General features: G+C 47.3%; 1 protein-coding gene across 3 annotated transcripts in view; it reads right to left on the bottom strand.

The window, feature by feature from the left end:
• Positions 1-26,926, bottom strand: part of KIF26B (kinesin family member 26B) — a 453,264-nt gene that overhangs the window by 98,222 nt on the left and 328,116 nt on the right. For all 3 annotated transcript variants that reach the window (XM_057507852.1, XM_057507851.1, XM_057507853.1), the window contains one exon: positions 23,001-23,181. In XM_057507852.1, coding sequence (XP_057363835.1) covers positions 23,001-23,181 — 181 coding nt within the window. The remainder of the gene's footprint in view (positions 1-23,000; positions 23,182-26,926) is intronic.

Below are 26,926 nucleotides of genomic sequence, written 5' to 3'. Positions count from 1 at the left end.
AAGCACTCGTCCAGGCAGAACTGGCCCATGAGGGTGAAGGGTGGCTCCTGGGGCACAGGGACAGGAGCACAGACCCAGACACAAAAGGGTCTGGCACTTATAGCTTAGGGGACACTGAGGCTTCCGCGTGGCTGCAATGCAGGGGAGGAGGCACTCAGGGTAGGAGGCATTCTGGAAGCCTGACCAGCATTTGGGATCGGATCCTGCAGAACCTAGCACGACCCGCTGAGCTATTGACCATAATCTAGCTGTTAGGTGAAATGACAGCATTTAGATTTTAGGGATGTCTTTCTGGTCATTTGGAGAACCCATTGATGAGGGAGAAGAAATAGGGGCATGTACTGACAGGGGCAGAAAAGAGTAACCTGTGGTTAAGTCCCCGATGAAGGACACTGTGGCTGACTGGGAGGGTGAGAGCAAGGACAGGTTCAACTTTGGACTCAGGGAGTCTTCAGGAAGAGCTGCCAAGGGGCACTGAACACTAGGCATTTGCATTTTGCTGATTTCCGCTTTTACTAGACTGCTTTTAGAATCACCCGCTGACAGCCTCATTCCCTGAACAAACACTAGGTGCCCACTCTGTGCTCAGTGTAGGGGAAAGTGGCAGGATGCAAAGATATTAGGCCAAGATGTGTTCAAATTCTTATGAGGAATTCACTGTGTGTTGGGAACGTTGGGCAACGACTGACACAACTTGGAAAGTGCCTATGACGGGCTGGGGACACAGGCAGGCTGACTCGCACTCTTCCCGGGGTGCTCAAGGGATTCTCCCAAAACAAAGGGCTGCCCAGGAGGGAGCAGAGCTTGGGCAAAGGTGTTGGAGTCTCACCCCATGCAAACAGGTACATTCAGTAACTGTTTACAGGTGGGAAACTGATCAGTCATGAAGACAGTGGGAATCCTGCAGAGAAATCGGGAACAAAGCCTGGAAGCCTGAGTGTCCCAGTGAGAAAGCACCCACACAGCAGAGCAACCATGAGATTTTTAGTAAATTTCTCCCAGAAGATCCCTTTGAAGCAATGTAGGGATCCTCCTATTTTTAGAGTAGAACCTAAAAATTGCCATTCTTTGCCACCAGGATGTGTCGTACTAAAGGGCAAAAGGTTAAAGTCACAAATGAAGTTACCCTCTCACCTCTAACCCCCTCAGTAGGATTCCTGACCTTCCCCCACCCTCAACCCTGTTCCTAATCTCTGGGCTTTGCCCTTGGAGGGGACCACTAGCATGGCTGGGAGGTAGTTTCGTGGTCAAGTCTGGCAGAGGAGACGGAGAGCCCAGAGGACTGGGTGGCATGTCTGAGCTGGTGCCTTGGGAGGTGCCCTCAGTCGTCCAGGAGCAGAATGGTGCCCACAGCAGCTGAGGCATGGGTGGGTGTGAGGAGGAGGATGGGCCGTGGAAAGCTGGGCAAGCCCTCATGCCCCTTAGGAGCCCCTGCATCGCTGGGAAACCTTAGTCTCTGCCTCGTTATAAAATGTTGCGTCGTAGATGTGTTGTGGGGATCAGGGGGGCTAATGAAACTACACAAACCACAAGGCAACCTACCCATATCACAGTTGGTAAGATGTAGATGTACCCAGATATGCTACAGGTCCAGTCAGGCCATGGGGTGGCAGGAGTGGCATGGAGCCAGAGGCAACCTGCTGGACCTCAGCATGTTACTCTCTGTGCCTCAGCTTCCTCATCAGTAATGCAGGAGATTCAAATGAGTTAAAATATGTGGATGTTATTACATTTGTAAATGAGCTACTGCATGTGTTATGGATTAAAAGTTTGTGTACCCCCAAAACCTAAACCCCAATGTGATGGCATTAGGAGGTGGGCCTCTGAGGGGCAATTAGGTCCTGAGATTTGACCCTCGTGAATGGGATCAGGTGGGGACACAGTGAGAAAATGCCATTTAGGAAACAAAAGGGGCCCTCACCAGATGCCAAATCTGCCAGCACCTTGATCTTGGACTTTCAATCTCCAGAACTGTGAGAATACACATTTGCTGTTTGAACCCCCCGGCTGCGCCATTCTGTTTTAGCAGTCCACATGGACTAATATGGCAAATGCACAAGGTATGTAAATGAGTGAATGCATGCAAATGTGTCATGCATGTATTATGTATGTAAATGAGCTGGCATATGTAAATATATTGTTATGCATGTAAATGAGCTAATGTATGGAAATGCACTGTGTGTGTAAATGAGTTGATCATGCAGGTGGCTTCATATGTACACGAGTTAGTGTGTATATAGCACTTAGAGGGCGCTCAGCACAGCTAGCCCCAGGTAAGGACTGGCTACTTTTTAGCTGTGGCAGAATCACAGAGAACGTTATGTGTGGTCCTCCCCACAGAGCAGCCCCACCTGACCCTGTAGCTGCATCCGCAGCTCACCAACCTAGTGAGCCGATGGCTGCAACTCACTCCAGGTTTCTCTTCTCCAGGAGGAGGAGCTGCACACACCAAATGGCTTCCCCAGGATCTGCAGCTGCTCAGGCTGCTCCCCAAATGCCCAACTTTCCTCTTCCACCACCTACTCACTGCCAGCTGGGCCAGCACCATTGAAGTTTCCTTATTAATAAGCCAAGATCAAGCTGGAAACAGCTTTGTGCCGTTGTGTGTCAGCACTGCTTCCTGTCTGCCTAATGCCCCTCATGATAAACAACCGCCCGGGAGCTGGAAAGACCCTCACTCCCCAGGCCCCCAGCCACTAGCCTCTGCAGACAGCACTTGCCCCCCTCTAAGGCGCTTTGGTCTCCTATAGGGGCTGGGGCCACCCTCTGTGGGCAAGAAGGCTATGACCTGAGTTATGCCCTAGCACAGTTCCCCTTAGGCTGTGATTGTGAAGATGAGACACAAGGGTCCAGAATTTATTCTCTCTGGAGCCCAGGGGTGTCTGAGGGATGTTACCTGGGCAGAAACAGGGTCTGTGCACTAATCACTGTTATCTGAAGAAAACCCTGTAGGGACAGGAGTATGGAGGTGGGGGGCAGCTGGCAGCTGAGGAAGGATGTCCTCAGGGGAGGCAGCTCATGTGACAGCCGGTTTAACAACCAGAGACTCACATGTCAGATTTGCTGGGTTGGGAGGGAGGGACTGACAGGTGACAGGTTTGCATTTCCCCTTTCCTGGAAGTTTCTGGGGTCCCCAAGAACCTCCATGGAGTGAAGAGGACTGTTTTGAGACCCTGTACTCTGTGAAAGGAACACACAATCCAAGTTCCCTCTGTTCTTCTAATAGGATTAGGAATAGAATAGTATAAGAGGATTAACACCCAATGATCTCTGAATTTTAAAACAAATACAGCAAATAAAGTAATATCATAAGTGTCATTTTTATTTCACAGGAAAGAAACAAGACAGCACGTTGTCAGGAGTAGCATCAATAAGCCTCCTCTCTTAACAGAAGGAAAGCTCTTTAAGGGCAAAGTCTACAGCTTGGGGGGCTCTGGGTCTCCGTTCAAGAGGAGTGAAGGCGAAGAGCAGATGCCCATCCAGTGAACGATTACCAAGGAAGGTGACAAAGAGAACCCCTGCCCTCCACAGTTCAGGGTCTGGGTGGGGCACATGCACAGTGCAAGGAGGTGCCAGGGGGACGGGCTACAGGTGGCAGGTAACACCGGAGCTGGGCCTTGAGTGAAGAACAGCATTTTTCCAGGCAAACAAAGGATGCAGAGAGGAGACAAGGGCCAATGAACAGAAAAGAAGGTACGAAAAGGCCTGGCATGTCAGTAACACATGGTGTTACTTTACACACTGATATGAAAACCTCCTGTCTGGGGCCACAGTGTTGAAAATACTGACTGGAAAAAATAGGCCAACTTAAGGACAAATCAAAACCCCTTGTTCCTCACTGTCCATCTGGTAGTAAAAACAGGATCCTCAATGTTTAAGTACTGTGCACCTGCATACACAGTGGCATCCAGAAAATGCCCAATCGCTTCCAGGGTGTGTGGGGCAATGATAGGTTGTTTTCCTTATAGAATCTGACAACAATTCTGCCTTGACTCCTGTCAAAGATTTAAGAGCATCTCCCGAGCCCCTAAATTGCCTAGATGGAAATGCAGTCACTGACCCTCTCCCCTTACCAGTGCTTCCCAAGCCTGGGGGTGAGTGACACACTGGGGAGGTCCTCCAGTGACAATGTCACACACTTGCCAATAAATGTCTGTCCCCATGTCCTGAGAGGGCACTCATTACAGGTAGGCCCTCTGTCTCTGCAACTGTCTCATCTCCAATCCAGAGGAGCAAACTTTGGTGAAGCCCTGGTCACCTGCCAGAAGGCCTGGGGGTGGGGCGTGGTTAGATGCAATCCCTGGGCAGGGGAGGCAGGCCTCCCTCAAAACAGCAAAACACAGGGTCCTGTGGGGACAGCAAGGGGCGGACCCGAGGGAACCTTCCTCGGGGGAACGACACCCAAATCCAAGCCCAAAGAGAGACTAATTAAAAGCCAAGGGGGAAGATGGGGGAAGATGGCTGAAGGCCTGGAAGGGAAAGGAGGTGGGTGGAGACAGCATGGCAGGCCCTTTGCTAGGCCCAAGGGTGCAGGTGCGGAAGACAGTGCTGGAGGGCAGAAGCAGCCTTGTGCAGCCCTGGGCTGCATAATCAGAGTTTCCACTGAGGGCGAGGGAGAGCCCGAAGGGGAAGCCACGTGACGAGCTGGCCAGGAGTGGGTGACGATTTGGGCTGGAAGGGTGGCAGGGCAGCCACTGGTGTAATCCAGGCTCGGGCCCTGCCGGGCCTGGGAACCTCTCGTGTTCTTCACAAGAGGAACCTAAGAAGCCACAGGCAGTCACCTGCTGGCCCTACGTCTAGGTCATCACCCATTTCCTGCTGCTCTGGTTCTGATCCTGGGAGCCTAGTTTTCTAAGAAGCACGAGTCTCCTTAGTATCCAAGATGAATTTCTCATCCCTGAAGCCCAAGGTTGCCAGTGACCAGCCTCGTGGTAAAAGCTGCTGTTCCTGCCCTCTACGTCACCTTGCCCCCTGGACCTTGGAGGGCTGCTGGCTAAATGCTTCACCTCTGGTTGCATGGACCTTCTCTGAGATTGGCCTCAACTTAGACCTTTCATTCAAAATACCTGTATCTCACCTGTGCTTCATCCCCTCATAGGTTAAAATCCTAATTCAAGACCTAAATGTGGACTGAACCCCTCTCTCGAACATCCCCCTAAAGCCTCTGCACCCATGGATCTCAGTCCCAGCCTTTCCTCAGCCTGGGAGATTCCACCATGTGCCGAGTTCCACAGGCCATATGGGGAGGCTCTCCTGCAGCCCAGAGTCGGCTGCAGTCCCCGCTTTCTCCAGCACAGCCACCAGGGGCTTGTGATGAACTGGGACTTAAGGCCCAGAGAAATAAGTATCTTCCTGCTATGATCTGAATGTCTGTGTCCCTCCCAACACTCATGTGTTGAGTCCTAGTTCCTCAAGGTGATGGTATTTGATTAGGTTATGAGGGTGGAGCCCTCATGAATGCGATCAGTGCCCTTATAAAAGAGGCTCCAGAAAGCTCCCTGGCCTCTTCTGCCATGGAGGATACAAGAAGCCTGTAACTCAGAAGAGGGTGCTCACTGGACCACACTGGCTTGGACTTCCAGCCTCCAGAACTGTGAGAAATTAATTTCCCCAGGCTGTGATCTTTTGTTACAGCAGCCTGTACAGATTAAGACACTTCCCCAGGGTCACACAGCAAATGAAGGAGAGCTGGGATGTAACACATGTCCACCGTGTCAGACTTCATAAAATCATCACACTGCTGGCGGGATGATGATGCAGAAAGATGGTGAGGGCTTCCTTCTGCGCCCCTCTGCAAAGAGACCTGGATTATTTCTCAGACTTCAAGCTCAAAACCACTTAACATCAGTGAACCTGCTCAGATTTTCTGCTATTTTAAGATTAATATATATGAACACCATCTGTTGGTACTACTTTTAGAAAACTCTAGAAATCTGAAATGTTTAAAACCTGTATCTGTTTTTACTTATAGTACATAGCTGGTGCCTCCACAATGCCTGGCATTGTTGAGTAGGCCCTCAGAAGTGCTCTCTAACGGGCAATCATTGGCTAAAACAGGGAGTTAGACCATGGTCTAGAATGAGATGGCACTCACCACCTCGTTCCAGTTGCATGTTTCACAGTGTAGCTCTTAGAAGGCGTTGACCTGGGAGATCACGCCCTCTGGCATTGAGGTCCACACTGCTAGGGAAATGGGATGGCTGTGGAAAGCCACTGTGGGAGTAGGGTAAAGGGAGAGACAAAACATTTTTCATAAAGATGAGTGTGCTAAAATTGAAGGAACAAAACAGCAGCAGACTCACAGACTCCAAGAAGGGACTAGTGGTTACCAAAGGGGAGGGGTGTGGAAGGGCAGGTGGGGAGGTAAGGAGGGAGAAGGGGATTGAGGGGTATTATGATTAGTCCACATGGTATGGGGGGGATCATGGGGAAGACAGTGTAGCACAGAGAAGACAAGTAGTGACTCTGTGGTATCTTACTACACTGATGGACAGTGACTGCAATGGGGTATGGGGGGGACTTGATAATATGGGTGAATGTAGTAACCACATTGTTTTTCATGTGAAACCTTCATAAGAGTGTATATCAATGATAACTTAATAAAAAAGCTGTAATAAAAAAAGATGAGTGTGCTAAAATTGGGGCACTTTTGTGAAACACTTGTCCTCAAAGTTGGCAGCGTGTGGCCAGCGTTACCTGGTAGATATAAGACCAACCATCTGGAATCAATGCCCCCACAAGCTGGAGCTCTGACTCAAGGCTGCATCTCCGTCTCTTCCAAGAGAACCCAAGGCCTCTGGTGCTCCCTGCCACATGGACGACAAGGTCCTCCTCAAGGTCCCCAAGGCCTTGTGTTCTCACTTCACTCCCGGGCTCACCTTGGCATGCTCTCTTTTCTCTGAGCTCTCCTATTCTTCTCCCCCAGAAACTGCTAAGTGGTTATGAAATATGTGGTCCACAAAAGGAACTCCCAAAGGAATCCTTATTTCCAAAGCATGTAGTAAATGCCCTGTAAATCCTGATTGGGTTTGACACGGGTCACGCCTGCGTTTGAGGTACAGCACCCCCTGCATTGGTCTTCCTCCTGGATGCTCATTAACGTGGCCGGCACATCATCTGAAAACGCAGGGGCAGCTCTCACGTGTAGGACAGCACCTTCTACTGGGATGAGCCCCTCTTCGCTCCTGCCCTGATGCTGGAATGGGAGCAGCCACCTTCCCACACCCCACCCCAATATGAACTAACCCCAGCCCTTCTGGAATTTTGAGCTCAGGGCTGTTAGCCTCTGTGTCGGGGGAAAGCTCATCTGAACTAAAGAGGAACAAAGCCCAAGTGTGGGAGGAAGCACGAGCAAGAGGCAAAACGAGTCCCGCAGCACTCAGCTGACCGCAGCTCCAGGGCTCCCTGATTTTCCAGGGACTGGTTCCATGAGTCTCCGATATCCCTCCAGTCATTTCCAGTTTCGGACAGTTTGAGTTCCTGTTGCTTGATCCTAACAAGACTTCTAATCGATACAAAACCCTTTCCTTCTCCTTTACTCCCCACTTCCCATCCCCATTCCTGATCTTACCACATTCGAGTACACATATTTTTCAAAATAACTTCAGGGTCTCACCATCATTGATGCCAATCTCATATTACAACAAGAGCGTTCTCAAAAGAAGCTAGGTGACACTGGAACTTGAAAGGTAGGAAGTTTCTCCCTTGGCGATAAAAGCACATGGGAGCACACACAGGATGGAAGAACATGGTCCTGGAATGGTGGACGCAGACTATACAACCTTGAACAAAGCTGCCCGTGTCTTCCCACCTCAGAAAGGAAAATATAACTTTCTAATCACACACTTCCAGGAGAATTCTATCCACGAGGAAAGGATGTGTGAGTTCTCTTAGGAAAGTTTGTGTGACCACATGCCATCGTGATTCATTCACAGGAGCTAATTGCAGGAGAATGGCAGGTAGTACATTAAAGTGTTAAGGGGGAAACAAAAGGGCCCCTTCCCTGCCCTCTGCTCTCCCACTTGTCATCACAGTGTAGCATGAGTACTGCACGGCTATTACAGTGTGCTCAGTAAAAAGGATGGGAGGAAACGTGCCAGGAAGCTAATTATCCTGCACAAATTTCAGCCTTATCTGCCATGAGTGATGATAATAATATAGGTATTTTTAGTTTGAGTTGTCTACCTAAGAATGATTTTTAACTCTTTCCAAGAGCAATTTCTGGGATTCTTAAGGGCGGAGACCTTTTCAACTTATGTTGCATACCCAACATAACCAGGACATAGCAGGTAATGTAACACATGGAGTAGGCAAAAGCAAGAAAAATTATCATAAAATGATTGTTATACTCTACTACAGTGTCTTTTCATTCAGAGAGTCCTACCTGCCTGACATTCAGCTAAGCTTTTGAGGTATAGGAAAGCAGCCTAAACCGGGCTCCCAGCCTCACACCGATAAGGCTTCAGTGGAGGAGACAGACTATACCCACAGGAATCTGTGCCGGGGGGTACAGAGAAGAGAGGGAGCCAGCTTGGGGATAGAAACGGGATGTTGACGAGGGTAGGTATTTGGCCAGACTGGGAAGAGCAGGTGGGCATGGACACGGGACAGAGTGTCCACGAGGAGAGGCAAGGGGGAGCAGGGGCCAGCCAGGAGGGCAGATGGGCTGGCTCACGGAGCACAGCCTCTCCCAGCCCCGACTCCACAGACCACAGCTCATCAGCACTTCTTTAAACAAAACTTGCAACATGAGCATTTCTATTGTCATTGATCTGGTGTTCTGGACACAGAATTCCCGGTGGAACTGAACCACCTGGATGGCTCAGTATAGTCTAGGATGGGATTAAATGTCAGGCAGGTCCAGGGTCCTGTCCCCACCGTACCTCTGGTCCTGAGTTTTCACTGCTCTGAAAGAAGGCTGAAGTTCAATGGCTTTTTTTGTTTAGGACATCTTTGTTTGTTTTTTGGCCTTTACAAAATCATTTTGGATATCCTTTCACTGGTTTGCTTACTGAATGGAACCATGAACCACGAAAGGTGACCCATACTATGATACAGGGCTAACAGCGCACAGTGACAGTGACAAAGCTCTCCGCGATAATGAGGGATGAGGAGAACGGTGGACTCCGGCAGCAGAGGACTGCAGCCAGCCCCTCACTGGCCCCAGGTCCACCCCTCAGATGCAGCAGGGGCCTTTCCTGAAACCAAGATGACTGTGCGGCAAGTGAGTAGAGACACAGTCTCATGCAGCAGAGCAGAGAACAAGCTCTGGAGCCGGGGTTCGTGCCCCAGCTCCACCATGAGCCAGGAACGTGTCTTGGGCATCCTCCTTAAATCTGCATCATCTTCCTCAGGTGTTAAGTGGGGGTGATTATACCAGACCAGAGAGTTATGATAAAGATTTAACAAGTTAATACAAGTGAACCACTCAGAACAGTGCCTGGTACAAAGGAACAGCTAGTGTGTGAGATGTGATCAGGAAACAATCACCGGCTGCAGAGAGGCAGGGTCTCCCCGTCCACTTGGAGGCTGGGTCACCTCTGGGAGGCCCCTTGCCCTCCCTGAGTATCAGTGTCCTTATCTATCAGCAGGCCAGTGCTCTCCTCTTTACTGCCCACTCCTCAGGCCGTATTTGAGAGCAAGGGAGATGAGGCAGGTGGAAGGAGGTGGACTCTAAGGCCTTATGCAGATATGATGCATCACTGTCACAGAATGGAAGCCCGGGCAGGACTCCATCCATCCGTTCATTCATCTAGTGAGTTGGCTAAGTTTATGTATGAATTTAGCTGGTCCACTGTACTCAGATATGTGGTCAAACATTATTCTTAGATGTTCCAGTGAAGGTGTTTTGTAGATGAGGTTAATGTTTGAATCAGTAGGTTTTGCATAAAGCAGATGACCTTCCATAATGTGGATGAACCTCATCCAATCAGTTGAAATCTTACTAGAAAAAGATTGACCTCCCTGGAAGAAGAGGGATTTCTGTCAGCAGACCAGCTCAGGACTTGGACTCAGATTGTCCCCAGGTCCCCACCTGCCCAGCGCTCTCTGCAGTTTGGACTTGCCTGTCTGTTATTCTGTCTGTCTCTCACTCTATTTTCCTGTGTGTGTGTGTGTACATACGTACACACACATACCCTGTTGGTTCTGCTCCTCCCCCAAAGCCCAACTCATCACCTATTTACTGAGCACCTGTGTGGAGCTCTGGATTCTAGGGTGCACGGGAGAGGTGGCCCTGCCCTGATGAAGCTTACAGTCAACGAAGAGCTCCACCAAACACGGGATTGTGGAGCTCTAACAGGTGAGGAAAGCACAGAAGAGGTCAGGGTGCTCTGAAAGTGTACAATGGGGCACCTATCAGGAAAGCCTCCCCGGGGAGCGGGCCCTCCACGGGTGTCCACAGGAGGGCAGGAACCAGCCATGCCAAGGCTGAGCAGAGAAACACTGGAATCTGCAGGTGAGCAGGCTTTCTGGGTGAGCTGCAACCATGGCCACTGGGCTTCCTGCCTCCAGTCCTGCCTGCTGGCCAGCTGTGGGCACCGGCATTGCCACCGGCCCCGTAACCACGGCACACAGCCTGACCTTGGGTGTGCAGCCAGTGCTGGTCTGAATGGCATTCTGTCCATCCTGGAGTCCTTTGAGGCCACTGTAGGCTGCTGCTTTCCACTTTCATAGAACAGGGATGGAGTGACGGAGGGAGGCTCACTGCTCCTGCTCTATTCCTCCCATTTTCTGTGCTTAACTCTCCATTGCTTTATAAGAAATCACCATCCAGGGAGTATTTCACTGATGGGGTTTTAAAACTTTGCCCTTCACTGATACAAACAGTGGTGAATTATTTTTCTCAAAATATTTAAGCAGGGAACAGATCAAGTTCACCATGCCAGGACAGACTGACTGTCTCTCACCTGGGGCTTAGGTACTCCCAATGACCCTTTGTCCTCTTCCCCAAACTCAGTGGTGGCAGGGTAGGGGTGTGTGAAGCACGCTGAGGGACGTACTTCTTGGGGAAAAAAAGAATTCCTTTTATCCTGCAAAAAATCAGAAGATTCCAAGGAGGTCACATCTTCTGGGCTTCTTATTTTGAGGCTTAGAGAGAAAGAACCAGGAGCAACATGTTTAATGATGGTGTGGGTGTTAGTTTACAAATTGGTTCCACTCTGCCTGACGCCACTTACCTCACACCCACAAACACACACGAGGCTTTTCTAGCTGGCCCCAGCTGCTCCTCCATCCATACCTCCTGAACCAAATTCACTGCCAGGGCTCAGTCCTCTGCCTTGCTCCCCAAGCTGGGCTGGCCTGCTCCAGCCTAAGAGTTGTGCTCTGTGCCTGCAGGTTTCAGACACAGGTTCTTAAGTGAGTGTAACTGGTGCTGCTCCAGGGCTGGGTGGGCTGAGCACGTATTGCACGGCCCTGGTGGTGAGCCGGGTCACCTGGAGCATCACCAGTGGAGCAGGCAACAGTGCCTTCCCATGGCATGCCGGCAAGCTGCCTCTGTGAGCTCACACTCCTGCAGAAGAGAAGTGAACTTACCAACCTAAGAGCTAATACTGGGAAGCAGAGACCGAGTTTACCGTCCCTGGTTTCAGTGTGAAAAAATCTTTGATAAGCTACACCTGGTACAATAACCACTAAAGAATCTGCCAACTATTCACTGTGGATGGGAAAGGGACCTCAGCTGAGCTGTAAATGGACAAAATCTCTATCTGAGCAGTTGGCTGTAGCTGGAGCACAGAGCAGAGCAGGGAACAGGAAAAGACACCAGAAAAGAATTCTGCCCCCAGCACTAAATATGCCACCATAATGGTTCTATTTCTAGGTGTTCCATCTGAAGGGTCAAACACTAATTCACAGCTGCAATTGAGTGTTGTGCACTCTATGCTTGGGTCCCTCTCAAATTCATACACTGAAATCCAAACCCCATAATGGTATTTGGAGGTGGGGTTCAGGAGGTTCACTAGGTGGTAGGGGTGAAGCCCTCATGATGGGGTTAGTGCCCTTATAAAAAGAGGCCTAGGAGCTTTCTCTTCCTCTCCCTCCACCCTCCTGTCCCTGCCCCTGTCCATGTCCCCTCTCCCTTCTCCCCCGTGAGGTGCAAGAGGATGACTGTCTGCAAACCAGGAAAAGAGCCCTTGGCAGAACTTTGATCTTGGACTTCTCAGGCTCCAGAACAGTGAGAAGTAAGTTTTTGTGGTTTTAGCCTCCCAATCTACAGTATTTTTGTTACAGCAGCCAGAATGGACTAAGACACTCTCCCAGAACAGAGCTTGGATAGATTTGTAAGGCAGTATAAGGGTGCATGGAATTCTTGTGTTGCAGCTCTGAGTAGCTGGAGGACTTTCTGTTCAGGAACTATTTAACAATCTAAAGAAAATTATGTTTTCTTTTAAGAATGTATCAGAATGATTTTCCCCCTCCATAATGATACATTTTAGCTCAGTGAAGCATTAGAAAGGAATTCAAATGTTTTGTTATACAAGTCATTCAGCCAGCAAGAATACCATTTCCTACTCTGAGGCACAAAGGAAAAACTTTCTAATTAACTCAGTGGTTTGGACTCACCATTTTTTATAAAACATTACTATCAATTTCATTTTAATGGGATAATTATAGCAAATCATGATTAACTTTCCTTTCAGCCATTAGCAAGAGAAAGACATAGAAAGATAAGATGCTAGAAATGTTAGCTCAAAATATACCTACTATTCCCATTCTCTTAATATCAGTAATTGTCTAATTGTGCTGAGCCTGACTAAAACCAGTTTGCTCTGTGATTTTTGGACCAAGAATGATCAAAAGCTCTATTCTGGCATACTAATCCATCTTACTGCCCTTTGGTTAATTGAGAAAGTGGCATTTATTCCAGAGGGAATTCTCTCATTGTATCATGTGTTTTCATTCCATAAGTCAGGATGCTCATTAGGGGTCACAAGTATTCCAGGAGACCCCAAACCCAGCTTCCAATTATGGAAAAGGTTTCTAGCCTTAAAAAGTCCTCTTAATAAAATCACCTTCCTCTTCCTCTTTCAATGTGCGGGAACACCACCACCCCCTACCATCTCCATTTAATACCTAAAAAAAAGGAAAAAAATAGGGGAAAAGATTAAGAATCACTTATTCAAATTCTGCCTTGAAGTCTTCATGACTAATCATCTCTCATTCAGAAGTTTCGGCTTTTGTCTTCTCCCACATATAAGGGTTGACAAGTTACTTCCTCTTGCTGGGCCTCAGTTTCCTCATATTCAAAACGAGAGGCTTAGACAAGATGATCTTTGAGAAGGTTACTCAGTGAGGGGTTGCCTGTGTGGCGGTGTGAGGCAGCATCTGTCTCCATTGGCATCCTACCAAGACACCTCCCATGGTGGGGATAAGTGGGGCCAAGGGCCACCGGGGTCTTGTCACTCAGATGTCATTTAGATGCCTCGTTACCACAGCTTCATCATGCAGGATGGGTCCTGACAGCTCTGCATGCCCAGTCAGGACTCCACAAGTACTCAGTAGAATTAGGTAAAAACATTCAACATTGTTTGAGTGCTCCTTAGGTCAGCTGGCACGTAAGGGGTGCAAAGGTGAAAAGAACATGCATTCCTTCACCCAAGAAGCTTACAGGCTGGTGAGAGGAACTGAAAGGGATAGTTCACTAGAAATGTAAGGAATTCAATGCTAGCTTGCCCACAATATTGGGCAGTATAGTTATATATATAAATATAGATATTAATATCTATATCCATATATCTATATATATATTAGTGTCTGGAGGACTTATGTGCCTGACACTTAAACCAGAAGGTTTTCAGAAGATTCCATCTCCTCACCTGAAGCAGGCAGGGGAAGTTTAGAGAATTAGAAAATGTAGAATCTCCATGAAAAAGTGGACATAAAATTATCTTCCTTTTCCTCTGCATTGGAAGCTACAGCAATGGGTCCAGGATATAAAACAGGTGACCCTGGTCTGTTGGACCAAAGCATTCCTCCTGCTTACCTGGGAGTCCTTTCATCCAGTCTGCCCCGTGCAGGTATCTCAGACCCAAAAGAGCCAGAAAACAAGTACTTTCTATATAATTATTTGCATCCTATCACAAATCTGATCAAATTAAGCTGAAATGTGCTGCTGCTTACCCTTCTAGTTCTCCATCTAATAATGAGGACAACAGAAAATCATATCCATGCAACTTGATAATCAGTATTCAAGCCAGTCATACCAATAATGAAAAACAAAAACAGCATGCACTTCTACAACTTTGCTGTCCCGTGGCCTTTAATGGTCAACATCCTCCTAATACTTTCCTTTCGTTTGAAGGAATGTAGACTACTAAATTCTAGACTGCCATGACGGGGGGTGTAGGAAGCCAGCGCCTTGACCTGGGTCACCCCGGTTTGCTCCAGAAGCAGCTGGGCCTTTGCAGCGTTAACACCGGTGCTCGCTGAACCCCGGCTTTGTGGGCCAGCACGGCGGCAGACTGCGCATGTGCGGCCCGCAGGGGGTCGAGACCAGGCCGGAACCTCTGCTTCCACCGGGAAAAACGAGCCTCGAAGGTTAATGAGTCAGAACATTTTCTCCAAGTCTCCTTTCTCTTAAGACACAAATTAGAGAAAGGGTCAGAATCAGAAAGAAAGGAAGGAGAAAAATCCCTCTGCTACATGAACTTAGCAGACTCAACCCAACCCAATAGGGCACAGAGAAGCATACTGTAATTAGGCAGTGGAAGGTCACACAAGTTTATTCCCCAGAAGAGCCGCCAATTTAATTTACAAGGCTATCAGGCTAGCTGTCTTGATGAATGTGTCTGAGTTATTTATGCAGCCTTTCTGCCCCTGTCCTGTTCCTCCCCGGCACACCAAAACAGAGAACTCAACGATTCACTTTGTCCATCTAGAGAGTTTAAGGATGGACTAGTCCCTGGATTCAGAATTTTCCGTCAGATTTGACTTCATTTTACATATACTTGAATGTAAAAGGCTAGATCAAATCTTTTCTCTTCTCTCTGCTAAAGCTTCAGGATGAGGAATGGTAGAAATGATAGCGAGGAATCTGACAGTTTGCATGCTCCTTAAATAACCTGGACTTTGGTGGGGTGAAGGCAACCAAATTCTCCTCAGTATAACCTGGTATCACTTCCTGAACAAAGGAGAGCTAGACCAGCCATTTCTACTTGTTGAATGAATGAATAAGAACCACATAAGTACCTTTTAAAAAATCTTATTTTAATTGAATTTTTCGTGAAGGTGGGTACACTGAACAACAGATTTTCATTGTAGATGAAACAGCCTTCCACTGGAAGAAGATACCACTTAGGACATTCATAGCTGGAGAGAAGTTAATGCTTGGCTGCAAAGCTTCAAAGGACAGGCTGACTCTCTTGTTAGGGGTTAATTAAGCTGGTGACTGGAAGTTGAAGTCAGTGCTCATTGACCACTCGGAAATCCTAAAGCCCTTAAGAATCATGCTAAATCTACTCTGTGTACTAGAAATGGAACAACAAAGCCTAGATGACAGCACATCTGTTTACATGGTTTACTGAATGTTTTAAGCCCACTGTTGAGACTTACTGCTCAGAAAAAAAGATTCCTTTCAAAATATTACTGCTTATTGACAATGCACCTGGTCACCCAAGAGGTCTGATTGAAATAGGTAATGAAATGATATTAATGTTGTTTTCATGCCTGCTAGCATAACATCCATTTTGTAGCCCATGAATCAAGGAGTCATTTTGACTTCAAGTCTTATTATTGAAAAAATACATTTCATAACGCTAGAGTGAGTCCTCTGGATCTGGAAAAAATTGAAAGCCTTCTGGAAAGGATTCACATCCTAGATGCCATTAAGAGCATTCATGATTCATGAGAAAATATCAACATTCACAGGGATTTGGAAGAAGCTCATTCCAACCATCACAGGTGACTTTGAGGGATTCAAGATCTCAGTGGAGGAAGTAACTGCAGATGTGGAAACAGCAAGAGAGTTAGGATCACAAGTGCAACCTGAAAACATGGCTGAATTACTGCAACCTTGTGATCAAACTCTAATGGCAAGGAGTTGCTTCTTACAATGAGCAAGGAGAATGGTGTCTTGAGATGGAATCCAATCTTGGTGAAGCTGCTCTGAAGATTATAGCAATGACAACAAAGATTTTAGAATATTCCATAACCTCAATCGATAAAGCAACAACAGTGTTTGGGAGAATTGACTCCAACTTTTAAAGTTCTACTGTGGTTAAAATGCTCTCAAACAGCATCACACACTACAGAGAAATGTCCTGAAGGGAAGAGTCAATGGATGCAGCCAACATCATTGCTGTCTTACTTTAGGAAATTGCCACAGCTATCCCAACCCCAGCCTTCAGCAACTCATCAGTCAGCAGCCCTCAACATCAAGGCAATACCTTCCACCAGCAAAGGGATTCTGACTCCCTGAAAGCTCAGAGGATGGTTAGCATTTTTTAGCAACAAAGTATTTTTAAACTGTGTGTACTTATTTTTAGACGCAATGCAATTGCACACTTAACAGACTACAGTATAGTGTGCACATAACTTTAAAAGACTTTTTGTATCATTAATATACAATTACATGAACAACATTGTGCTTGCTAGATTCCCCCCACTATCAAGTCCCCACCACATACCCCATTACAGTCACTGTCCATCAGCGTAGTAAGATGCTATAGAGTCACTTCTTGTCTTCTCCGTGCTATACTGCCGTCCCGTGTCCCTCCTACATTATGTGTGCTAATCATAATGCCCCTTATTCCCCTTATCTCTCCCTTCCCACCCATACTCCCTTGTCCCTTTCCCTCTAGTAACTGTTGGTCAATTCTTGGATTCTGTAAGTCTGCTGCTGTTTTGTTCCTTCAGTTTCTTTGTTCTTATACTCCACAGATGAGTGAAATCATTTGTACTTGTCTTTCTTCGGCTGGCTTATTTCACCGAGCATAATACCCTCTAGGTCCATCCATGTTGTTGGAAATGGTAGGATTTGTTTTCTTCTTATGGCTGAATAATATTCCATTGTGTCTATGCACCACATCTTTATCCATTCATTTACAGATGAACACTTAGGTTGCTTCCATTTCTTGGCTATTGTAAATAGTGCTGCGATAAGCATAGGGGTGCATGTGTCTTTTTCAAACTGGGATCCTGCATTCTTAGGTAAATTCCTAGGAGTGGAATTCCTGGGTCAAATTTTATTTCTATTTTTAGTTATTTGAGGACCCTCCATACTGCTTTCTACAATGGTTAAACCAGTTTACATTCCCACCAGCAGTGTAGGAGGGTTCCCCTTTCTCCACATCTGCGCCAACATTTGTTGTTGTTTGTCTTTTGGATGGTGGCCATCCTAACTGGTGTGAGGTGATATCTCATTGTGGTTTTAATTTGCATTTCACTGATGACTAGCAATGTGGAGCATCTTTTCATGTGCCTGTTGGCCATCTGAATTTCTTCTTTAGAGAAGTGTCTGCTCAGATCCTCTGCCCATTTTTTAATTGGCTTATCTGCTTTTTGTTTGTTGAGGTGTGTGAGCTCTTCGTATATTTTGGATGTCAACCCCTTACCAGATATGCCACTTATGAATATATTCTCCCACACTGTAGGATGTCTTTTTGTTCTATTGATGATGACCTTTGCTGTACAGAAGCTTTTTAGTTTGATATAGTCCCACTTGTTCATTTTTGCTTTTGTTTCCATTGCCTGTGGAGATATGTTCATGAAGAAGTTGTTCATGTTTATATTAAGAGAGTTTTGCCTATGTTTCCTTCTAAGAGTTTGATGGTTTCATGACTTACATTCAGGTCTTTGATCCATTTTGAGTTTACTTTTGTGTATGGTGTACACATAACTTTTATATGCCCTGGGAAACCAAAAAATTCAGTTGACTGTGTGTTTTTGTGAGATCTGCTTTACTGTGGTGGCCTGGATCAAACCCGCAGCATCTGAGGTGTGCCTGTTATTGAAGGACATCTATCCTAAAAAGGTGTCTACATCTGTAAGGGAGAAATCATCTCTACTAAAAAGCTTGCATAGTCCTTTTATTTCTTCTATGCTATTAGTTTACATGCCAAACAAGACAAAGTTTAGAATTAAACTAAATCTAGACAATATAGGACCTGGTGACATGGACCAGGTAGTGAGAGTGTGTGTGTGTGTGTGTATGTGTGTGTGTGTCTGAGTGAGAAAGAGGTGGGGCAAGAGAAAGAGAGAGTGAGGTCAAAATATGCTGCTCCTGGGTTTGAAGAAGAGTGCTGAGTAACAAAAGACAGATGAGTTAAAATTGAGGACTGAGAAGAACAAAGAAAAATGGCTCTAGACTTTATTGCCTAAGAAAAATAATCTGGCCAGACAAGCAAGTGTATTTCTAAATCACAACTCTGAGGATTCCACCAGATCACCGCCTTTGGGCTCACTGCCCATGGAGGAGAAAGAGTAGTGACACTTCAGAAACACACAGCCACAGCTGGTGGGGAAGGGGATGCACCATAGCAGGTACCACATGGCACCACTTCTCCCTGGACATGGTTTAGCGGGGATCCCAGGTTAAGGAAATAGCATTTATAGCACAGGAGGTGGTGGCTGAGGCTGAATGCCAGGCAAAGGTTTGCACAGGAGCCTAGAGCTGATGGAGATGAGGATGTACCTCCTCTTCCTTTGCAGGGAAGTGGCCCAGAGCTGCTAGGCAGCTCCCGTGCCCTGGGTCCTGCAGTGCCTCCTGCTGCAGTACCTGGACACAGGTCTACAGATACGCACTGAGTAAGTCAAGGACAATGAGTCCCCCTCCACCTGCCCCAGCTTAATCGTCCATAATTCCTCTTCATGTTTGCTACGTCTAATTTTTTTATGGTCTTTCCGAACTCAGTAGAGTTTGTCCTCTAGCTGCTAGCACTTTCCCATAGGAGTTTTCTTACATCCCCAAAACATGACTGTGGGCAGAAGGCTGGGTGCTGCTCATGCTTTTGAGGCATTCCTGGGATTATGAAGGAAAAACCAGGCTTCTTTTCCTTTATGCTTCAAATATTTCCCTTTAGGTGTTCTTCTGGGAAGAGGAGAATTCACCAGTGCACAGGTGGGGTGCCATCATCACCAATACAACTGTCATCATTACCATCATCTCCTTTATAGGCATTTATGCACCTATGGTGTGGCTGCAAGGCCATGTGCTTTTAGTGAGTCAAACAGACAAGGTGCTCCCCTGGAGAAGCCTGTAATCCAAGACAAATGACCCTGACATTACGCTGTGATACACCAACAAATGGACCTTAAACATGGATGTTAATTAACTGTGCAAACACATTTCATGAGGAGCATTTGCTATCTTAGGAGAAGGAAACATTTTCAAACAAATTAGAAGGATCATTTACATATAAGTCAAATCAGTTAAATATAAATGGGGACTAAGCTGCTTTGATCCACTAATCATTATCTTCCATTAAGAATGTCTTTACAAGACAACTTAGTAGATAGTTTCTTCACATATTTTGAAAGTTAGATAGAATAAGTCTGTAATTTCACTTCTCCTCAAATCAGAGTGTCCTTCATATTGGTTCAAGCTGGTGGGATCTCTAAGATGATGAGAGTAATGCACTAGGTCATCAGTGCTGGGGGTGCTGGCATTCCACCTTGTCCAGCCATGTTTGCAGCCCGGTGCGTGACACATAACAGGAGCTCAGTAGAGATTTGCTGTGTGCCACTAAGTGCTCCAGGTGCTGAGGACCCTGACATGTCTTCTGCACTGTGTCAGCTTCAGCTCCAAATACACAGAAGTCATCCAACACTCTGCCATCACATGGGCCTGCAGAACAGCTGTGCTTTGAGTCTGGCTCTGGGTGGAGGGCGGGGGTTGCGGGAGCAGTGGGAGCAGGGTGGGTGTCTCTGATCTGGCTGTGTGTCCGCTCTTCCTCCCCAACCCTGATCCTAAGATGGGTGTGTCCTTCTCCACAGATGAAGGTAACTGCTACCGCCATGGCCCCATCACACTCTTGTCTCTGCTCCCAATTTTTTAAAGGTCTTGTATCAATAGCAGCAGCCCAGTGAGACTGTAGAAAATAAAATGGCTTAAAGGTCCCCACTACTGGACCTGACTCAGGAGGTACTGGAAAATCTTGGGCCCTTTTAGCACCTCAATTTCTTGTTGACTCAATGAGAGGGCTGCTCTAAATGAACCCACAGAAGCCTTTCCATACCTGCAAAAACCTGCCAGGTTTCCTGAGGCAGCCCTTGGCTGCTTGAGGCCCAAGAGGTGGTATTGGGCTGGGCTTGCTTTTGGCAATTCAGTCAAGCTTATCTACTTTCAACACACCAATTTATATAGAGCACCACTTCTTCATGTTCTATATTAACCTCCACTGTATTTCCTTGAGATGTTAATATGTAAATTATTCATCAGAGAAAACTGATGAGAATTTTTCCAAATGGGTAAGAAGAACGACAGTTCCTTATCACAGTGAGGTGTCAGGCAGTGGGTAAACTGGGAGTCTGGGAACCCAGCCTGGGCTGAGGTCAGGCAGTTGGGCGCCCCTCTGGCAAAGTGAAGGCCTCGTACCACTTTGTGTAGCATACACGCCTCTGGTGGGAGGCAGAGGATGGAAGATGTGCTTAGCAACCACCTGTTTCAGTCACACACAAGTTTTCAACGAGCACATGACTGCTGCCTTCCTGGGAGCACACTGCCCCCCACTGTCACAGCATCCTCACCAGTGACACCCTATGCTCAGCAGGACAGCTGCCATGTGGCCCCTGGTCAGACAGGAGTCTCATTCCATCGCTTGCAACACTCAGCCTGATGACCACCGTCTATGACTTCCATGGACAGACTCAGGGCGTCCTGCCATTCCTGGCTGCTTAACACCCCTTTCTCTCCCATTCACAAAAGCACATTGATGTGCAAATGACTGAGATGGAAAATATCTTCCATTAAAGATATAAATGTACAATTTGCAAGCTTTAGTTGTCTACGATTGTAATATTAATTGTGGCTATACCTGGTCTCACACCTGCCTCTCTTATTTATAATTGTCCTTACCTTTGGCCACTCCATACAGCACACTATGAAGTCAAGCTTGGGCCAGTGGCCTCCAAACTGTCTTACTGGATCATCCTCCTGGCTAGTAACATGCTTTCTGCTGGTTCTGTCCCTGCCTGTGGTGTCCTGATCCCTTTATCTCAGGACCCCAGGGAGGGGGTGCAGGGATGGGGCAGGAGGTGACAGAAGGCCCTAGCTTGGGGCCCAGGCCCACCTGAAGATATATCTCCACTGACCCTTTTCGGAACCACAGACAGGGCACTGTTACCAATGCAGGAAGACCGGGTCATATATGGCTTGTTTGGGAGGGTCCTGAGCAGAGCCATATTGGGGTATGTGAGTGTCAGCTGGCTAAAATTCTGGTGCCTCTTCTAAGTGATTGTACTGAAGCATTTGTTGATGCTTATCGAGAAGAGAGGTTGGGTGTTGCTCAGAGCGTGACAGGAGGAGATGCCGTGGTAACTGGATTCCACTTAGTCCAGGGCAGTTCAGCTTGGGCACTGAAGTTCCAAACTACCCTTAGCAAATCAAAAGCCCACATACACTTAAAAATGGTGCAGATGGTTAGGTTTGTGTATCTTACCACACTTGGAAATAATTTTTTAAGAAGTGTTGCAGTTCCTTGCACCCACCCTCTTAGAAGGCGGCATGTCTGCTGGCTGTTATTGGCCCCATGTGGGCCCTGCTTCCTCAGCAGCCCCACCACCTGAGCACCCCCAGAGGAGGGCTGTCCATCTGTCTTTCTCCACCCCCTTCCTGGCCAGACAGCAAGAACAGCCCCCGCAGATGGAGCCCTGTCCACGGTCAGGTTTCCTAATTGCCCTCTGCACCTGGGAAAGCCTCAGCTCAAAACGACCTGCCGGCTCTGATGCCATGGAAAATTCCAGGACCGGAGGCTCTCCACTGGAGTAAGCTTTGCTCTATTCAACATAATCTTACAGTTTAAATGCTGTTGGAAAGAGTAACAGAGCAAATTAATCCCTTCCCAGCAGGGGACTGAAATGGGGGATGGGAGAGCACAGCAGGAGAGGAGACAAGCACAGAGACAGGAGGGCAGAGCCCCCCGGGGGAAACCACAGGGCCTGGCTAGGTTAGGCCGAAGCTGCTCAAGACCATGAACCTGGCAATGACCCGGCCTGGGGGCCACAGGGAAAGGGAGTTGGTGGCCGAAATGGTAAGAGCTGGGCATGCATGGTTTAGCAGCCTCCCTTCAGCAAGGCCTGTAACCCAGCCTGGGGAGAAACTTGTTAATCGGCAAGGGCCCAGCGATGGCGCACCTCCTTTCCACTTCAGATGAGAATAAAAGAAATAAAACAGCCACCTCTATCTTTAACTAAATGTTTTTATGTCTCAGCTTATTTCTCAGTTGAAGAGCAAACCGTAAGTTACTGCGCCCAGACGTTTATCTCAGAAGAGTGAGTTCGGAGGTGACATTTAACAACCAAGTCATCCCAAACACAGCTGAGCAACATCTCCTAATAGTGCTCCTACATCTCTTCCCAAGTGATGGTAACAATTGAAAATTGCATTTCTTGGCTAGGGTGGCACAGCTGAAAATGTCCCCAAGAAATCCCACCAGTGGTGTGGTTCAAAAGCAGAAATTAGAACTTCTTGCAAGGGGAGAAAAAAATGGGTGTCAGCAATTCTGAATTTCCAGCTCTTCTCTTGGTCTCCTGCCTCTGTCCTGCCTTTTGTGTCTTTCTATCTTTTCTTTAAATGGTTAGATTTCTGTCAAACAATGCAAAGCTGTTTTTTCTTCTCAAAATCAAATTGAATCTCCAATAATTTGAATGTCTTAACTGACCATTTAGTGTATGTAACTAAAGAATATTTTATAGTACTTCCTTTCCAATGAATTGCATTTTGTCTCCTCTTCTGCCTGTTACCTTCTTGTTTTAACAAACCAACCGGGCCCCCCATTTTATTCTTTCCCCTTGATACACAACCCACACACTGAGCGCACGGCAAAGATGGCAGTGGGACCTACCTTGCCCAGACCCGGGGTGTCCTTCACCTTGTTGACAGCCCTCAGCAGACAGGGCGGGGCCGGGGGTGGGGAGGTCTGCAGAATGCCACTGAAGCTGGTGGCAAAGAGAGGTGGCTCAGCAACAGAAGTAGAAGGTCGATGTTTCTTCTTTTTAGAAGACAGATTTAACTTCTGGGCCGCTCTGGAGGGAAAAATGCAGAAAAGAGACAGTAAGGGGCAAGTATGGTACAATCAGATATGCTGGTGTTACTTTATCTTCCTTGTCTTAGAGAATCCCCTCGTTCTTACTGAAGGTTAATAGCTCTGTCTTCACCCCCGGAGTGCTCAGCTGTACCCCTTACTATAGCAGAGTGAACATAACAAACAATCCAATCACAAAGAAGAAAAAGCCATAAAATTGCATGGCTCTGCGACCGCAACTTACAAAGAATTGTCAACCACCATCACTCAGCTTACCCATGAATAAAGCTGGTCATCTCTGGGGATAAACAGCACCCATTAGGTTAATCATTTCATAACTTCTCTGGTATAAACTCCCATGTGAGGGAACTTAGGAGTCACTCAGAAATTCTAACACCTTGTAAAATCCAAACCAGGCTGATGAAGAACCACGTGAGAACCAGTCAAGACACACTATGTATGTGATGTGGAAGAAAAACACACGGCCCAGTGCAACAGGGAAATAAACGTCAAACTGGCTTCAGAAACAACCCAAAGCAGAATAAACTGCAGCAAGAGTATAGGGTGCTGAGGTTATGGGCCGTGTGTGTGGAAAACGGGCTTTTGTGCAGGGTGGTCTGTAAATACAAAATGCAATTCATCGGCAAGTGCAAGCAGAGGGAGGGTCTGAACCGACAAGGGTGGCCTGGAGGGTACAACAGGAAAGGCAGAGAGAGATCAGGGCATCACTCATAGGATCAGCAGTTCACATCACATCTTCCATCATTCATAGGGCCCGACACTAAAAACACAATAATCTTATTATAGAGAAGAAGGGAAAATAAGGCAAGGGATGGGGTGAGGCAAAGGCATTTCAGAGACTGTAATAAACTCAATTTTTTTATTAATCCTTGGTGTTCTAAGAATTCTAATTCCCTAAATGTTATTAAACCTTTGAGCTACTACTTAAAACAGATGGACCCCTATGACTCTATACTACATATCAAAGCTTTATAAATCCATCCAGTGTTCTCCTCAATTACATCACAGGTCAGGAGAGAGGCAGGCCCAAAAGACAAAATCAGCATTATGTGCACCAACTTCCCTCTGCTCTCCATCTTAACAATCTGGAATCATTAGTTTAAGTTTTTATCAGTAATTACCATGCTTTGATAAATCCCCTTAGCTATAGAACTGCCACTGCACAAATACAGCAAACGGAATCAGCACTTCAAAGCTTAATTTTTCTCAGGTGTGAAACTGAAAATCTATTTCACAAGAGTGAAACACAGAGGAAGGGGATGCAGGAGGAATGGCAGATTTTGATGGAAGGAAGGATGCCCCACCAGTCCCAACACCATGTGCCACACTTTGGGAATTCCACAGTCACTCTACAGCGTGATGAAAGCGAGGGACACTGGAGAGAGATCTCCACGGTGCTTTCTTTTTCTAATCAGTGGGAAGAAAAACCTAGGAATTAATTGTTTTTTTCATGATGTCACTGGCAGTCTTCCTTCTAAAATTCAAGGTGAAGTGGAATTGTTCAGTGACTCGCCTGGCAGTCTCTTGGCAGCTGTCATGACTCTGAGATGCTCCCCTAGAATGAGCAAGGCCTCATGCAGACGTATGTGCTGGCACTGCAGTCTGGCACTTGCTTCTCTGCTTGGCCACCCCTCACTCCTCTCCAGCCAGACACAGGAGGGTTAGAAAGAAGGGGGAGATGGTGATCTGCTAGGAACTAAATGATCAGCCATTCCCATGAGGGTCCCTTTGTATGGTGCAAAGGACCAGGGAGTTGCCATGGCTCCCACTTCATCCCGCCAGGGTTCCCAGTCCAAATGGGGAGACAGAGAGAAGCGAGTGATACTGAAAGGCAGCTTCAAACAGGTGGTGGCTGCTGGCTTTTCCTTTGTCTTATTCCACCACCCATGCCCATGTTCCCCCCACAGGCCCTGCAGAGGAGGGAAGCAAGGGTCCTTGAAAGTAGAGCATCTGAAGGGCATGCCCAAGGACGCCATCCCAGGGCCTCTCCCTGCCTCTCCAACAGTATCAAACTGTCACTCGGTAGCAGATCATTCCCAGCAGCATACAAACATGCTTCTCTTTCTCCATCTTGAAAAGGCAAACACAAATCCCCTTGATTCCCTTCCCCAGCCAGCTGCTTGTCTGTGGCCTTGCTCATCTTTGCAGCAAAGTGTTGTCCACATGGGCTTTCTCTGCTTCCCTCCTTCCATTTGCCCAGAAGCTTGTTCCGATCAAATGCCTGTCTCAGCAGTCCCCCAAAGCTCCTCTTGTCACGGCTGCCAGCTATCTCCCAGGAGCTACACGTAGCAGCTCTCAGCCCCACCTTACTTGACCTATCAGAGCACTGGGCATATCCTTCCCCCACGATGTACTTTCTTCCTGAGATGCCCAGGATGTTCCTGGCCCTTCCTCTCCGGGTTCCTTCACTGGCTCCTTCCCTTCTTCCCATCTCTTGGTGGTGGGTGCCTCCAGGCTTGGTCCTGGTCCTCTCCACCTCTATAGTCTCTTGCTGTTTTCTTCCAGGACCACAGTTTAAATAATATCATTATGCCTATGACTCCTCAATGTTTATTTCTAGCTTAGACCTCTCTCTGGAACACTGTATCTATTTATCTAACTACCTCTTCAATAATTCCTCTTGGGTATCAAATAAATATCTCAACTTTGCAAATCTAAAACTAAATTCCTGATCTTTTCCTGAAAAGCTATACACACTCAGCCTTCTTTATTTCAGAAAATGGCAGTCCCCTCCTTGCAGTGGCCCAGACATCTGACTCCTCTTCTCTCACAGCACACATCCAACCCATTGGAACAGCCTGACTGTAACATCAAACAGATTGATAGTCTAACACCTCTCGCCACCACCACTGCTACCATCTTGGTCTGAGCCACCAACCTCTCTTGTCTGGATCACTGCAACTGCCTCCTCTCTTCCCTCCCTTCTTCTGTTACCCGCCGTCCTCTGCCTGCTATCCAGTCTATCTTCCACACCATTCCCAGAGTGGTTCTTTCAAAACACTGTTGCTCAAGACCTTCCCTTTTGCTTCTCTTCCCTCAGTAAAAGCCAGAGTGATTACAACGGCCTAAGTAGCCTCCATACACCCTCTCTCCAGCTCTCAGACCATCTTTCCACTGCTCTCCTCTGCACTCACTCTGTTCCAGCCACATTCTCCCAGCTCAGGACCTTTGCACAGGCCTCACCTCAGCCTGGAATGCTCTGCCCAGATAAAGATAGGCCTAGGGCTCACTCCCTAACCTTTAACCCTTGTTCACATGCTACCTTATCAATGAACCTTCCCTGCCTACCATGGCAGACTGTACTTTCTAGAGATGGCTGTGCCAGGGTGTATCCCATCCCATACACTCTTCTTAGGACAGGATATGGACACTTCTCAACCAAGACTTAAGGTCTATTTTCCTTCTCTTCAAGCCTGAGTGGAACTCTAAGATTGCCTTGAACAATAGGACATGGTGGGATGATGCTGTATGGCCTCCAGGGCTCAGCATAAAAGGAACTATGGCTTCTACCAGCCTCTCAGCCTTGGGATTGAGCCTCCACGTTGTGAGGAGGCCAGGCCATGTGGAAAAGGCTGTGTGGAGAAGAACTGAGAATGCCCGTTGACAGCCAGAGTCAAGTCCCAGACTTCTCAGTACATGAGCCTCTGGGTGATTCCAGGTGCCATCCACCAGGTCTTCTGGCTGAGGCCCAAGGTACTGAGGAGCAGAGACAAGCCATCCCCACT

Source organism: Manis pentadactyla, chromosome 9 (genome assembly GCF_030020395.1).
Source record: "Manis pentadactyla isolate mManPen7 chromosome 9, mManPen7.hap1, whole genome shotgun sequence".
NCBI lineage: Eukaryota > Metazoa > Chordata > Mammalia > Pholidota > Manidae > Manis > Manis pentadactyla.
The sequence above is the reverse complement of the archived record's forward strand: the minus strand, read 5'-3'. Positions and strand labels throughout refer to the sequence as shown.